The sequence below is a fragment of the Mustela lutreola genome, chromosome 4 (assembly GCF_030435805.1).
Source record: "Mustela lutreola isolate mMusLut2 chromosome 4, mMusLut2.pri, whole genome shotgun sequence".
NCBI lineage: Eukaryota > Metazoa > Chordata > Mammalia > Carnivora > Mustelidae > Mustela > Mustela lutreola.
In genome coordinates, this window is record NC_081293.1 from 13742441 (window position 1) to 13755608 (window position 13168).

At 55.8% G+C, this 13168-nt stretch overlaps 1 protein-coding gene across 3 annotated transcripts in view; it reads left to right on the plus strand.

Annotated features, from left to right (window-relative positions):
- Window positions 1-13168, plus strand: part of HSPA12A (heat shock protein family A (Hsp70) member 12A) — a 155464-nt gene that overhangs the window by 85356 nt on the left and 56940 nt on the right. Inside the window, exon 1 of one of the 3 annotated variants that reach the window (XM_059173069.1) lies at window positions 6160-6368. The exons of the other annotated variants lie outside the window; for them this stretch is intronic. Within the exon in view, the coding sequence (XP_059029052.1) occupies window positions 6326-6368 (43 nt within the window). The 5' untranslated portion in view covers window positions 6160-6325. Of the gene's footprint in view, window positions 1-6159; window positions 6369-13168 lie in introns of those variants that run through there. 3 annotated transcript variants of the gene reach the window in all.

Here is a 13168-nt window from a genome sequence, read left to right on the forward strand (position 1 = left end):
CCTGGTCGCACTTTCTGTGCTGGCCTCCTTCATACACGGCTTCCAGAATGTTCCATCTTACCAGGAACCAGGCGCTTGCAGAGCCAGGGTTTGAACCGCTCTGAGAATACTGCTGAGAGAGGAGCCACAGATGCTTGCTCTGCTGTTTGAAATACTTACAAAAAAATATTTGGACGACCCTTCATTACCTGCGCGGGCATGTTTACATTGCAGGCCGGAGTGGTTGTGAAATTCTGAGAAACAGTTTCCTGTGGAACGTGAATGTTTCTCCTGGAAGACTCCTGTGGCAACCCATGTTGTATATGTGAAGCGTGTTTTGGAATTTTATAACAGAGGGGCTGATTCACAGCAGATGGGATAGAAATCCAAGGGAAAAGGATGTATAAACTGGGCACCACGATTCAGCTCTGAGTTCAGATTTTTAAGATGTACTAAAGGTCAGAGGTCAAGGACCTTGACCTATAGCCTAGGCTTTCCCTTAAGTTTTTTTTTTAAGATTTATTTATTTGAGAGAGAGACAGCGCACACGCACGTGTGAGTGTGCACACATGAGTGGGGGGATGGGGAGAGGCAGAGAGAGACGGAGAGAAATTCTCAAGCCCACTCCCTACTCAGTGCAGAGCCTGATGCAGGGCTCATTCTCAGGATCATGACCTGAGTCAAAACCAGGAGTCGGCCACCCAACCAACTGAACCACCCTTGGTGCTACTCCCTGAAGTTTTCATGTTGCCTTGGCTCATCTGAATCTTGGTGCCATTATAAAGGAGGCAGTTTTATGATACTCAGTTATAGACAAAATTCCGGCGGCATATTATAAAGTCCAAAGCAGCTTTTACTGGAAGCTTCCTACATAAAAGCCCAGATTTGGATTAGTATCAGTGTTTCTCAAAATTTTAAAGAATTTTTCTTGGATAAACATTTTGTTAAAAGCCACTCACCACCATATCTTCCATGTGTCTTTTATGACCCCCAAATTTTTTACCTAAATCCATTCTGTAATTTATAATATACAATATATACAATGTATTATAATATAGTAGGCATTTCTGTGGCCCCAATTTGAAAATTAAATAATAAGTCCTATTTACTGTAGTGTATGTAGCCTAGCCCTACGCCGAGTGTTTTACATATATTGTCTCCCACAATTATCCTGCCTATGGTTATCAACGCATTTTACAGATGAAGAAACAGATCCAGAGGGGTAGGGAATTACTCAGCCTGGATTTGAACCTTGGTCTGGCTGACTCCATGTGACCCCACACTCTTCACTTGCTCTGTCCCTGTCTTGCTGCACCCCCAGGACCAGCACCCTCAGTGGGAGATCCATCAGGAAGCGAGGAAGGTGTGTCTTTGTGTGGGGGCTGAAAGACAAGGTGGGGGACTGTTGCAGCGAGGTGTCTGGGGGCTGGGCTGTGCGCTGGGGATGAGTCAAGTGAGGGCCTGAAGCCGAGGAGCTGTTTTCCTTTTTAGTATTTAACTGTCTGTTCCAGGCCCCTGTGAGTCTGGGGGCCACGGTTGTGCACATGGCTGACCCTGCCCGCTGGTGGGGGAGATGGGCCACCCAACATTGGAAAGACCTGAGTTCTAGTCTCAGCTCTGCAGCTTCTCAGCTGCACCTTTCTGGGCCTGGATTTTGTCTTCTATATAATGGGTTGATAATAGTAGTGACCCAGAGCTGTGATGGTGCTATGAGAGGAGGGTCAGGGGAGTCAGACACAGATGACAGAGTGGGGGCCTCGTGCTGTCTTGGAAGGCCTGGTGGTTTTCTGGAACAAGTGCTGTCTAAGCTGAGACCTGGAGGAGGAGAGAGATTTGGTGGTAAAAGGAATGGAGAGTGGACTCCCAGGGAGGTGCCAGTTCTTTGGGGACCTGAGGACAGGCCCATGTGACTGGAGTGATCAGCATGAAATTACCAGAAGGTGGTGACTTGGCTCTGGGCTGGGCCCCTTTTGGGGACTCAAGTGGCCCACTGAGACCTGTAATTGATAGGAGTGGAGGTGGGGACATTCTCGCTGCCCACCACGACAGACCACAGTCTGGGCCCCTCTGGCCCAGAAGGTGGAGAAGAAATCATATGGAGGGTTCTGAAGGGAGTCCACAGGGAGCCCTGTGTGGGGAAGTTCGAGGAGGACTGGCGGGGACTTGCTGCCCAGTGACCTCCCACAAGTATGGACGTGCTCTGCCACGGCCGTGAGAGCCCCCAGGAGTCTGTGGGATGTCCCCGTGGCGGGCTGGGTCCTCCCAGCTGCACGAAGCCTGTCACGCTCCTCTTTCAGTGATGGAGCCCGTCCCTTCTCCATCAAGCTTTTGTTGGGCACCGGCCACACACCGGGTGCTCGTCTAGACCTGGGGATACAGAGGTGAGCAGTGCAGTCCGAGATCCTCCTCTCACGGAGCTTACTTCCCTGTGGGCACGGGATGGCAACAGGAGAACCATCTGGGAGGGTGGCATGTCCCGAGTGAGTGAGGATGCAAGCCATGTGCATGTCTTGGGCACTGGGTCCCAGGCAGGGCCGCCACCTAGAGCAGAGGCCGGGAGGTGGGATGAGATCGGGCCTGTGCACATGGAGGGCGTGTGCGGTTTGGAGTGAGGGATGGGACCGTGGAAGGAGCCAGAGTCAAGAGGCAGCAGAAGGCCAGGTCATGTAGGACCCAGTAGCAGAGGAGCGACGGGGTCTTAGGCTGCTGCTACTGGTGGATGAGGCTCTGGGCGTCAGGAGAGGACAGGGGGAGCCCTTCCCTCTGTCGAGTGACAGAAGACAGGCCATGCTGTTTGTGGCCAGAGAAAGTCTGCGCAGGTGCCCCCACCTTCCTGCGCTTCCATCTGCTCTGCTAGAAAACAGCGCGGAGGGCTGTGAGAAGTAGATGACGCCCCGGCTGGCCCAATGTGTGCTCGCCAGGGCTGTGAGAAGTAGATGACGCCCCGGCTGGCCCAATGTGTGCTCGCCAGGGCCGTCTCTAATTAGTGAGAGGATTAAAGCCCCGAGGACAAGCCCCAGGCAGAGGGTGCACTGCCTTTCATGCTCCCTGAAAATCGAAACTGTCTTCTGCTCTGTGCCCACAGCATGGGGCCTGCATGCCCCTCCCCCCCACCATTGTCCTCACGTGCCCTCCTGTCACTGTGGCTGCATGTCAGCAGAGAGGGCAGGTGGCCCTGAGGCCTTTCCACCACAGGTGGCAGGAGGGTGGGGACCGCGGGGTTCCTGCTGGTTCTGACAGGCTGCCAAGACCAATGTCTTGGTGCTGGGGGTCAGGACTCTGAATGGAGAGGGACAGGGTGCCGTAAGGATACTGAAGAGGGGCACCCAGGCCAGGATGGGGGTGCAGGGAAGGCTCCCTGGAGTTGGGAGGTCTATGCTGAGGTCTTCAGGGTGCTGGTGATGAGGGATGAGGGGCGAACTGGTCAAAACACCAAACACATTTTAAGGCATTTGAAATGCCAGCACCTGAGGCGGGGTTGGGGGCGAAGGACTGAAAGAGGTCCTGAGGGGCGGGGCAGGGAGGAGCTGAGAGGTGGGTGGGCGGGGCAGACCAGATTCACAAAAAAAAAAAAAAAAAAAATGGCCCAAAGGGTAGGACAGGAGCCGGAAGGTGAGGAGGTCCTGCAGACAATGTAGGCAGTGAGACGTGATGGGAACGTGGATGAGGGTGGTGGCTGTGAGGACGGAGTGGAAATGTCTACGGTCAGCTAGGTAACGCCGCACTTGGAGATTGACCAAACTCAGACGGACGCAGAGAGAGGAGTGAGAGCTGATGCCCAGGTGTGGACCCTGGGTGGCTTGTGGGTGATGCCGCCTTATCGAGATCCTGCGGCCAGGAGGGAGGACTGCAGAGGATGAGCTGGGCTTTGGGAGAGAGGGAAGGGAGGTGGGAGGTGCTCTGGGGAGACTCTCAGGAGGTCTGGAGCCCCAAAGGAAGGTCGAGCCCTGGGCGGGGAGGTGGACATCTCTGCAGATAGATGGAGGAGGCTTCTGAGTGCTGAGCTGTCTGTGCAGCAGTGTGGAAGAAGGAGAAAAATAAAACAAAATATGCGAGTGTGTAGATTGCCCTGGGAGCCTTGGGGGTTGAGTGGTGTCCTAGGATTCCCTGGGCTGGTAGCCTGGGACTGGGTCCCTGAAGGATGCCTGGCTGTGGGCAGGTAGACGAGGGAAACGATGGGGTTGTCCAACATGGAGAGAGACGTAGACTGTGGCCATATCCGAGGAAGGCTGGTGGAAGGAAGGTTTCTTGGGAGAGAGATGCCAGACAAGGCACATTGTCAAAGGTGTCGAACATTAAGCTGAAGAGTTAGAGCTTTTTCTTGTAGAAGAGGGAGGCTCAGCATGGTTTTGGAACACAGGAGACTTAGTCAGAACCACGTTTAATTTCTGGCCTCACTGCCTTGGCACGTGTCCTTATGACACGTGCTCAGTGGGCAGCGTGCTGGTGGCTGTCCCTGCCCTCTGAGCTTCAATTCATGTGGCCTCAGCCCGGCCAGCTTCACTCAGTGGGGGTATAGGGGCAGAACTGGGAAGGCAGCCTGAAGGGCCATTGCAGGGTTAGCCTCGTCACCTCCACCACTGCCTTCACTCTTCCTCCAGCCTGCATTTGGGTGCCCTGTGCTCTTGGCCTCCAGACCGTGTCTTGAGCCTGCCTTTGAGATAATGGGGGATCGTCTCAGTAGGCAAGTAGTCCTGGGAGGGAGAGGGCGCTCGGTAGGAAAACCATGTTCTCCACTCTGGGAGTGCCCCCATGGGCCCCCCATTGCCCACTGTCTGACTATTGTCCACTGTAAAAAGGTGCCTATGACTTAATAACATGTAATACTTTTTGGACTGCTTACCACGTGCCAGACCCCAACCAAGGCTACATATAGCAGTTCATTTAGTCCTCTTCATTCTTAGGAAGTGGACTCTCTATACCCATTCCACAGATGACAATACTGAGGCTCAAAGAGGTTAAATAATTAGCTCATGGTCTCATCTACAGTCAGAGACTGTAGGCTCAGGATTTTTAATGCAGGCCAACAGAGGTCAAGTTCATCTTTTTAACGCATCACCCTAAAATCACTCTGAGCAGAGGCTGGTCTCTGGGGTCTCCCAGCAGCACCCCGCCCACCCCCTCCTCCATAACCTGGCAGCATGATGAAGCCTCCTTTAGGTACCTTTTGAGAGCTGTGGCCATCTCAGGGCAAGCTGGTGGTTATCCCACCTTGGTCACTTACTTGATGTGTGTGGTCTAGGGATCATCACTGAAATCCCTTAAACCTTAGTTTCCTTCTCCGCAAAATGGGGACCACTAGTCACCTCTGAGAGTTATGCGAAGAAAATGAGATAAGGCTCTAAAGCACTTAGTATAGGGCCAGGAGTCAGGGAAGGGCCCGGTAACGGTGGTCATGAGAGTCGTTGCCTCCTTGCACAGAGGACCCAGAAGCCACCTGGCCAGTCGCGAACAGGTGCCAGTGGCACGTGTGTGTGGCGGGGCCAGAGGACAGGGAGGATGACTCATTAACCGAAGCTCTGCATTATTGATGCCGTTATTCTCAGACTTTGAAGGAGGGCCGGCTTGGGAGCCCATATATGGAAGGCGCGTCGCAGCCTCCGCGACAGGCAGCCCCCGGGGTCCCGAGTTGCCATGGAGTCCCGCAGGCAGCCCGGGGCAACCTCCCGCGGTGCTCGGAGCGAGCCCCCCCCCCCCCCCGCCCCCAGCGCAGGTCCTCCGTCTGAGGCCTGAGCCCTGGCTGCGCCGGGTTCCTCCATCGCGTGGCCCTTGCTCCCCTTGGACCGAGGGGGAGAGAAATGACCGGGTGGAGACTGGGGCGGGCTTCCTCCGGAGACTGCGGTTCCTGCGCGGTGCCTGCCTCAGGGCTTCGGCCCCGGGCTCTTCCGATGAGCGGAGGCGCGGCGGGGCGGAGGGGACCTGAAATCCGGTCCCCGCCGCTGGCCGAGCAGTGCGCCTTCAGTGCGCCGGCGTCCGGCCGGCTGGCGAGAAGCCGAGTCCCCACCGCGCCCCCTCCTCGGCGGCGGCGGGCTCCGGGGGGAGCCCGGGAGAGGAGGGGCCAGACCCGGAGCGACGGGTCCCGGGGGCGGGGGGACGCCGAGCCGGGCCCCGCGCCGGCCTTCCCCGGCCTTCCCCCGCCGGCCAGGCTCCGCGGGGCGGGGCGCGGGGCGGGCCCGGGAGGAGCGCGGGGAGGAGTCCGGGCTGCGGCGGCGGCGGCGTCACAGCAGCGCTCCCGCTGCCCGGCGCATCAGACCCGGCCCGAGCGCCTCCGAGGACGCGGACTGGGACCCACACGGGCACAGGGGCTGCGCCGGAGGTTCCTCTCGCGGGCGGGGGCTGCGCGACCATGGCGGACAAGGAAGGCGGCGGCGGCGACACGGGTCCCCGAGGTGAGCGCGGGTCGCGGGTCCTGCGGCTGCGGCGGGGCGGGCCGGGGAGGGATGAGGCGCGCTCGGCCCGGCGCCCCGCAGCTCCCTCTCGGAAAAAGTGGGCGCGCACCCCTCAGCATCTTGCCCTCGCTGGGAGCAAGGGGCAGCGCCGCGGCCGAGCAGGGGGTCCGGGGGAGGGGGACCGCCTGCGGCCAGCCGGTCACGTGCTGCGCTCCCCGGCTGGGGTGCGGACACTGCGGCGGGAACTGCAGCCCCTGCCCGGGTGCCCTGGACATCCCGGTCCCAGGGTGGCGCCTCTTGGGGGGAGGGCCTTGCGAGTCCGGGTGAGAACCAATCCCGGGTGTCCATCCCCTGCGCGCGGTGCGGGGACGCCCGCGATTGCCGAGTAAGGGGCCGGCCGCCGGGTGGCCCCGTATCCCCAGCGGCTCGTTTCCGTGACTCAGCGAGGCGCGGGTGGGAGCCTGGGGGCAAACCAAGGGTCTGGAGCTGTCCCCTGGCCCCGCCGAGGTCGCGCGTACGTGCGGGGAGTAGGGGCCGCAGCTCCGGGCTGGACTGCGGCTCACTGCCCGCCCCGCCCATCCCCAGGGATTCTGCCGGCGGTGGAGGGGCCAAGCGGCGAGGGCTCGTCTGTCCCCTCCTTGCCCTGGCGGGGGAGAGGAAGGTGGCTCCCAGTGCGGAGGACGGACGCTCGCATTCTGCAAATGTTCTATGGCCGCTTTCTTTGGGGAGCGTGGTTAGGGCTCGGATGGGGCGGGGGTGCCGGGTAAGGACCGAGAGAGGACCCGGCACCGGGGGAAGAGGAGGAGCAGCTTTTGGAGCCCAGGACTATAAATCAAGGTTTCACCAGCGGAGGGGACGGCCTGACCAGGATTGTGGGTCCCAAGTGGGGAAAGTTGGGCGCACGGAGACACCGCGCGTGTCTGACCTGAGGGGCTTTAGCAGTAGCAGCCGCAGGAGGGGAGCGCAGCCCAGTGGCTTCCGGCGAGCGGCAGGGTAAGCTGCCTGGCGAGGATGAAATTAAAATGTCTGGGACGTGAGGGAAATTCATCCAGGGAAAGCTCTGCGGGCACCTCAAAGCTGGGGAAACTGAGTCAGGTGGCAGCGCAGCCACCATGGGCAGGGTGCTTGCAGTCTTGCAGACTGGTCGCGGCCCCCGCCCTCTGCTGCGCTCTGAGCGGCACCTGCCCCCTCCCCAGCCCATTGTTCCAGCAGATCTGGGAGGTGCCTCCCCGCATGGCACTGCAGTGGTGGGGGAGTTGCGGGGGGAGGGGGACATCCTGACAGGGCTCACTCTTGGGAGGGGCCTTGGAGAGCTCAGGCCAGGCCCAAAGGCGCATCAAAATCTGCCCCCACCCCTGCCCTTCCCCAGCTGGCAAACGCGCGCAATGGGCTGGTGGCTTTGTCTGGATATCACTCAGCAACTGGATGGGTTCATTCCCCCTCCCCTACTTTTTCTTTAAATTGGAAAAATAAAATGTAGGGTGATAGGGAGGGACATCAGATTTGCTAAGAATTGCTAAAGCTTAAGTTTCTTGTCTCTCATGCTGGGATAAACAGTGGTTGGCTGTATCAAATTCAAGGTTGGCTATGGGATGTGTGAAATCGGAAGAGCGAGCAGGAACGTGCTTCCCCCTACACCCCACACGTTTGTCTTGTAAAATCGGATTCAGCACCCCTACCCTAGACACACACACGTGCGCACGTGCGCGCGCTCGCGCACACACACACACACACACACACACACACACACTGGGTGGTTGCCTGTCCTCAGGTTGGGAGAGCTCTCCATCCAGGATGGGGAGACACATGCTGGGTGTGCTGGGCCACCTGCCACCGTTCCCATGTGCCTGCTCTAGAGTGTGTCTTCACTTCAGTGATCTGCAATTTGAGGCAGCCTGTGCGAATATCCAACACACGGACTTGGGGCACAGAGCAGGCTGTCCCTGGCAACTTGCTGGTTCTCTCTTGGTTCCCAACCCTTCATCTCTAACATGGGAGATATTAATAGTATCTTATGGGAGCAGAGCCTGCTCACCCATCATCTAACACATCTATTTGTAAGATTTCCTCACTGAATATTCTGTGTGGGGCAAGGAGCATAGCTTATTTTATTTCTTAAAGCCTCTGCAACAGACCTGTTACCAGCATTGCCCTTTCCCCCAGGTAGGAAATCTAATCTAGATTGAACGACCTATCCAAGGTCACACATCTAGGAAGTATTGATTTGGACTTAGGCCATGGGATTGCAGGGCTCTAGCCCTTTGCTGCCATCCTATGTAGCCCCTGTGGGTGTGGCCAGTGATGCCTGCTGTATGAGGAACATGAAAATGGTGTTCTTCTGGGGATTATTTCAAGGATGCTTCAAGGATGATTGCAGAGGGATCAAGCTGTTGGGGATTTTGGGCAGTGAGAGCCCTGGGTGGTGCGATGAGCCGGAAAGACTGGCTATATAACATGTTTCCCAACGGAGCACGTGGGGGTGGGGTGTGGGTAGAGTTCTTCATGAAACAAGAATGGCAAATGTTGGTAGTTGAAGAAGCTGTCTGATGGGTACCTAGTGCTTCATCACTATTCCCTTTCTCTATGCATTTCCTATGAGTTTCCTTTAATTAAATATTTACATTAATTTGCCAAGGGCCACCTTTTAATCTTTAGAGGTTTGGACGGCAAAAGCTGAGATGACCTTCATCCTGCCCCCAACAAGACCCGCATTGGTTGACACAGGGACCCCTAGAAGGATGAGATGAATGGGCAGGGTGGGGGGGAGGATGGGAGGCCCCGTGGGATGGTTCAGGCCAGGCTAGCTCTTATGGTGACCGAGTCAGGGGTAGGCGTGGGCAGTGGAAACCTAGTCAATTACTCCAGGGAGGAGATGGGATTAGGGAGAGGAACAGCAGGCAGGGGGGTTGCCCATGTTGGGGGTGCCTCTGGAGGCATTGGGTTGGGCTTTGGAGATGGGATTCTTAGCATGCTGGTAGTTAATCACGATAAAAACAAGCATTTCGAACATGGACATTTAGTGAGGTCTCTGTTGAAAATTTTGAATTATTGAAATTATTGAATTACTTCTTTTGGCCCCGCGCACATTTGTTATTGAACGAATGGCTAACAGGGGTCCTGTTACGCCCATTTTACGAGGGAGGGAGCTGCCAGGCCTGCATGGCTCAGTCGCTCAAGAAGTGGGCTTGAGTGAAGGGTGGGGGGTGGTCAAGCTGTCTAGCCTCTCTCAACATGCGCCAGGCAAGGCATAGGCCCTGAGGAAATTCCACTGAGGGTCGGAATGAATGAGCGCACACACGCCTCGTGGAGTGTGGCTACCTCACTTCCCCATGGCCACCAAACTGCAGATGGAAGTGGAGGGCACTGGCTGCAGCTCCCAAGAAGCCGAGGACAAGTTGAAATGATGCTCTGGGTATCCAGAGCATCTGGCTGGGGCTCTGGCCAGGGACCCACTTTCATGTCCGTGTGTGTCTGTAGCTGTGCCCCTGCCACTGTGTACTCTTCCCTGTGCGAGCACCCCACACAGTGTCCCATTTCTCAGAGCCCTGTGATCTCCTTTCTTCTCAGGAAGCCTTTGTAGACTCATCCAGCTTGGTGAGATCTTGCCTTTGTGGTCCCAGAGCGTTTGGTACTGATCATTGGTAATCTCAACTAGTGTCCATTGAGTGCTACAGTGTTCCAACTTCATATGTGCACATCCCATTGACTCCTGCGACAACCCTAGGAGGCCCATTTTGCTGATGAGACAGTTGAGGCTTTTGAGACTTTGTTAGTTTGCTCAGCCAAGGGATCAAATCACGTGGCCAATGAATGCTTGAGTCGGGACATCAATCAGTCAAGGACCCTAAAAACTTGAGATTTTCTCTCAATGTCTTTTGTCCAACAAAGGCAAGGACTGTGTCTTTCATTTCCATATTCTTAGGGAGGGCACATAGTAGGTGCTCAATAAACACCCTACTGTGCATTGAGTAACTCTCAGTCAGTAATCCATAAGGGAACACAGCAGTGGGGAATGGCATCTGCATCCAGCCCACTCTGCAACAAAGTGGTGCTTCTAGAAACATGGATGCTCAGGAGTGGGTTGAAGCTGAAGGGCTGTAGGCAGGGCTCAGTCAATCCTTGAAGAGCTGAAATTTTGATTCCAACAAGGGTTTGAGTGACGACTCAGTATTGTGGGGGCGAAATGCTCTCTCAGCGCATAAATAGGCCTCTGGTAAGGGAGAAAGCGTCTTTATTATTGCTGTGCATAATTAGAATGGCAGGGAGGAACCAGGCGCTTTAATGAATGAGCAGCGTGGGGTAGGGAGTGAGCGCCTTCCCCCTGCAGCATGTTTGGACATTGATAGGGGAGCAGGGTGAGCCACGGCGGGGACCAAGAATTGACACCGACCGACCCCACCCACCGTGGCGGGTTCCTCAAATCCTTGCTGTCCCCCTTTTATTAGAAACGATTCCCAATCCATTGCTCAGAGATGGGCTGTCACAGGTGCGTAGGGGTAGGGGTAGGGGAGCAATGTGGCTTTGGAGCCCTAAGTGCGTGTGGACTCCAGCTAAGTTTTCCCTTCCTGGTCTGGGTGAGGGGCACATGGTGTCTGCCTTGGTCTGTTGTGGGAACAGTGCAGATATCAGAGGGGCCATAATTTATCAAGTTCTTTCCCCAGCGGAGGAAGGGAGAGGGGACGTTCCTGTCTCTGCCTCCCAGATGCCCCCAGGGATGACCATTGCCTTGTGTGGCATGATGACGGGTCCGGCTGATCTGCTTTCTTTGTAGGCGTTAGAAGGAGGGCAGATTCTGCTCCAGTTTTTCCGACTTGGGTCTAGGTAGGGAATATGTCCAGGTCCTGAAGCAAAACGCTGGAAGGGAGGAACACTCCTTTCCCAGCAAACACGAAGTCGGCCCTCCTTGAGCGCCTTTCCCCCATGTCTGCAGAGCCCACGGATGAGAGGCAGGAAGGAAGGCGGCTGAGGGTGGGTCCAGGAGCATGTCAGTGTCGGAAGCTACACATTTTGGTCACTGGACATCCCCTGGGGCTCGTTCCCCATCCCGGCTGCCTGTTAGCATCACCCGGGGAGCTTTTTACATGTCTTGATGCCTAGGCCTCCTTGCAGAACTATTCTATCAGGACTTCTTGGAGTGAACAGCCAAGTTTGGCAAATCTGTGAGTTAGCACATATCTGGATTTCAAACTTGGGACCTCAGCACGAGGGGGTTAGAGGGCAGGAGCCTCGGACACGGTTCATTCCCTGGTGCTAGACTGAGTCAGCAGACTTCGTAGGTACCAGCTCCGTGCTCCATGGTTCGCTTTATTGTGTCATTTCATCTTCATAAATACCCCATGAAGTGGGAGATTTCACACAAGGGGAAACTGAGGCTCAGAGGAATCGAGGAGGTGCCCCAGGGTGAGATAGCTGGGGGGAGGGGCGGCAGGGAGGGGTGACCTTAGAACAGAGCTCAGGGCTGTCAGCAAAACCTCCACAGGCACATTTTGTACTTAGGGAACTTTTTCTCTGTCTTCAACCTCTTCGAGATTCACCTTCCTGATTCTGCCATAGGTACTGACCACCTAAACCGTGATTTCTTGATGACTTTTAAAATTGATCTGCTGGTTTTTGAAAAACGCATTTATTTTAAGAGACTTACTTATATCAGTTCCATAAATGGGAAACCTGTGTCACTTGCCCCACATAGAAGGGGACTGCAGTGAAAATGTGTGGCATCCCACATACAGTCAGAATGCTTTCGGGAGATGCTGTTGCCCGTGGAAGGTTTTGGGCTGAGGCCGCGCTCGGGGTAAGAGGGAGACCAGAGAGTTCTAGAGGAGGTCAAGGATACAGGAGCACCAGACTGAGACGTTCTCTTTTCTGGAAGTCCTTCTCCAGAGGGGCTTGAACAAGAAGAGAAATGGTTTAGGAATCACCTGGCGGAAGGTCCTTGTTTCTCGTTCCTAGACCTTTTGGAATTGGAGCGCCCAGGAGAAGGGGCCCTGGGAGTGGGTTTGCAACACCTGACAGTTTATAATCAGGTGAGAACTGGTGCCCTGTCCATGGGCCACCACAGGCATCTCTGTCTATCAGGGAATGGGGCCTTCCCTCAGGGACCCTGAACTATGATGGGCTGCTTTACTTTGGCCATGTGGGGGACAGAGAATGTTTCTATGCAGTTTTACAGGGACAGTCCACCTGGATTCCAGTTCTGGCTTTACCACTTGCCAGCTATGAGATTCTGGGCAAATACTTAGCCCTGCCCCCACCCCCACCTCAGCTTCCCCATCTTTAAAGTGGGAGTAATCAATAGTACCGGTTTCAGAGCAGATTTTATTTACTCCCACAACCTCCAGTAAGGTTGTGGCTCCTTTGCTATTGTCTGTTATTACTTATTATTATGAATTCCGTAGACATTTATTAGTGGCTGCATTTTGTGGAGGAGGCTCAGAGGGGAAAAGGGCTGGCCTGGAATCCTATGGCTAGGAAGGGGGAGACCCTAGCCCGAGCATCAGTCTACATGATTTCTTGGCCAGAGAGCCCAGAACTTTGGAGGGCTGGGTGTCTCTGACTGTTGGCCACATTTCATGCCCATGTGGCCCTTTGCTAAGGCTCTGAGCTCCCTGCTGGCCTTCTTGATTGAAACACTAGTGGGGTTCAAGGTCTTTCTGTATCCCTGGACTCTATCCAGGGATGCCAACCTCTGCCCTTAGGTGGACTTCCCGTCCACCTTTGGATGGGCCCTGTCTCTGTGTTGAGACTCCAGACCTGGAGCTTTGCAGATACTGTTCTGGGCTCTGCCAGAACCACCCCTCCGC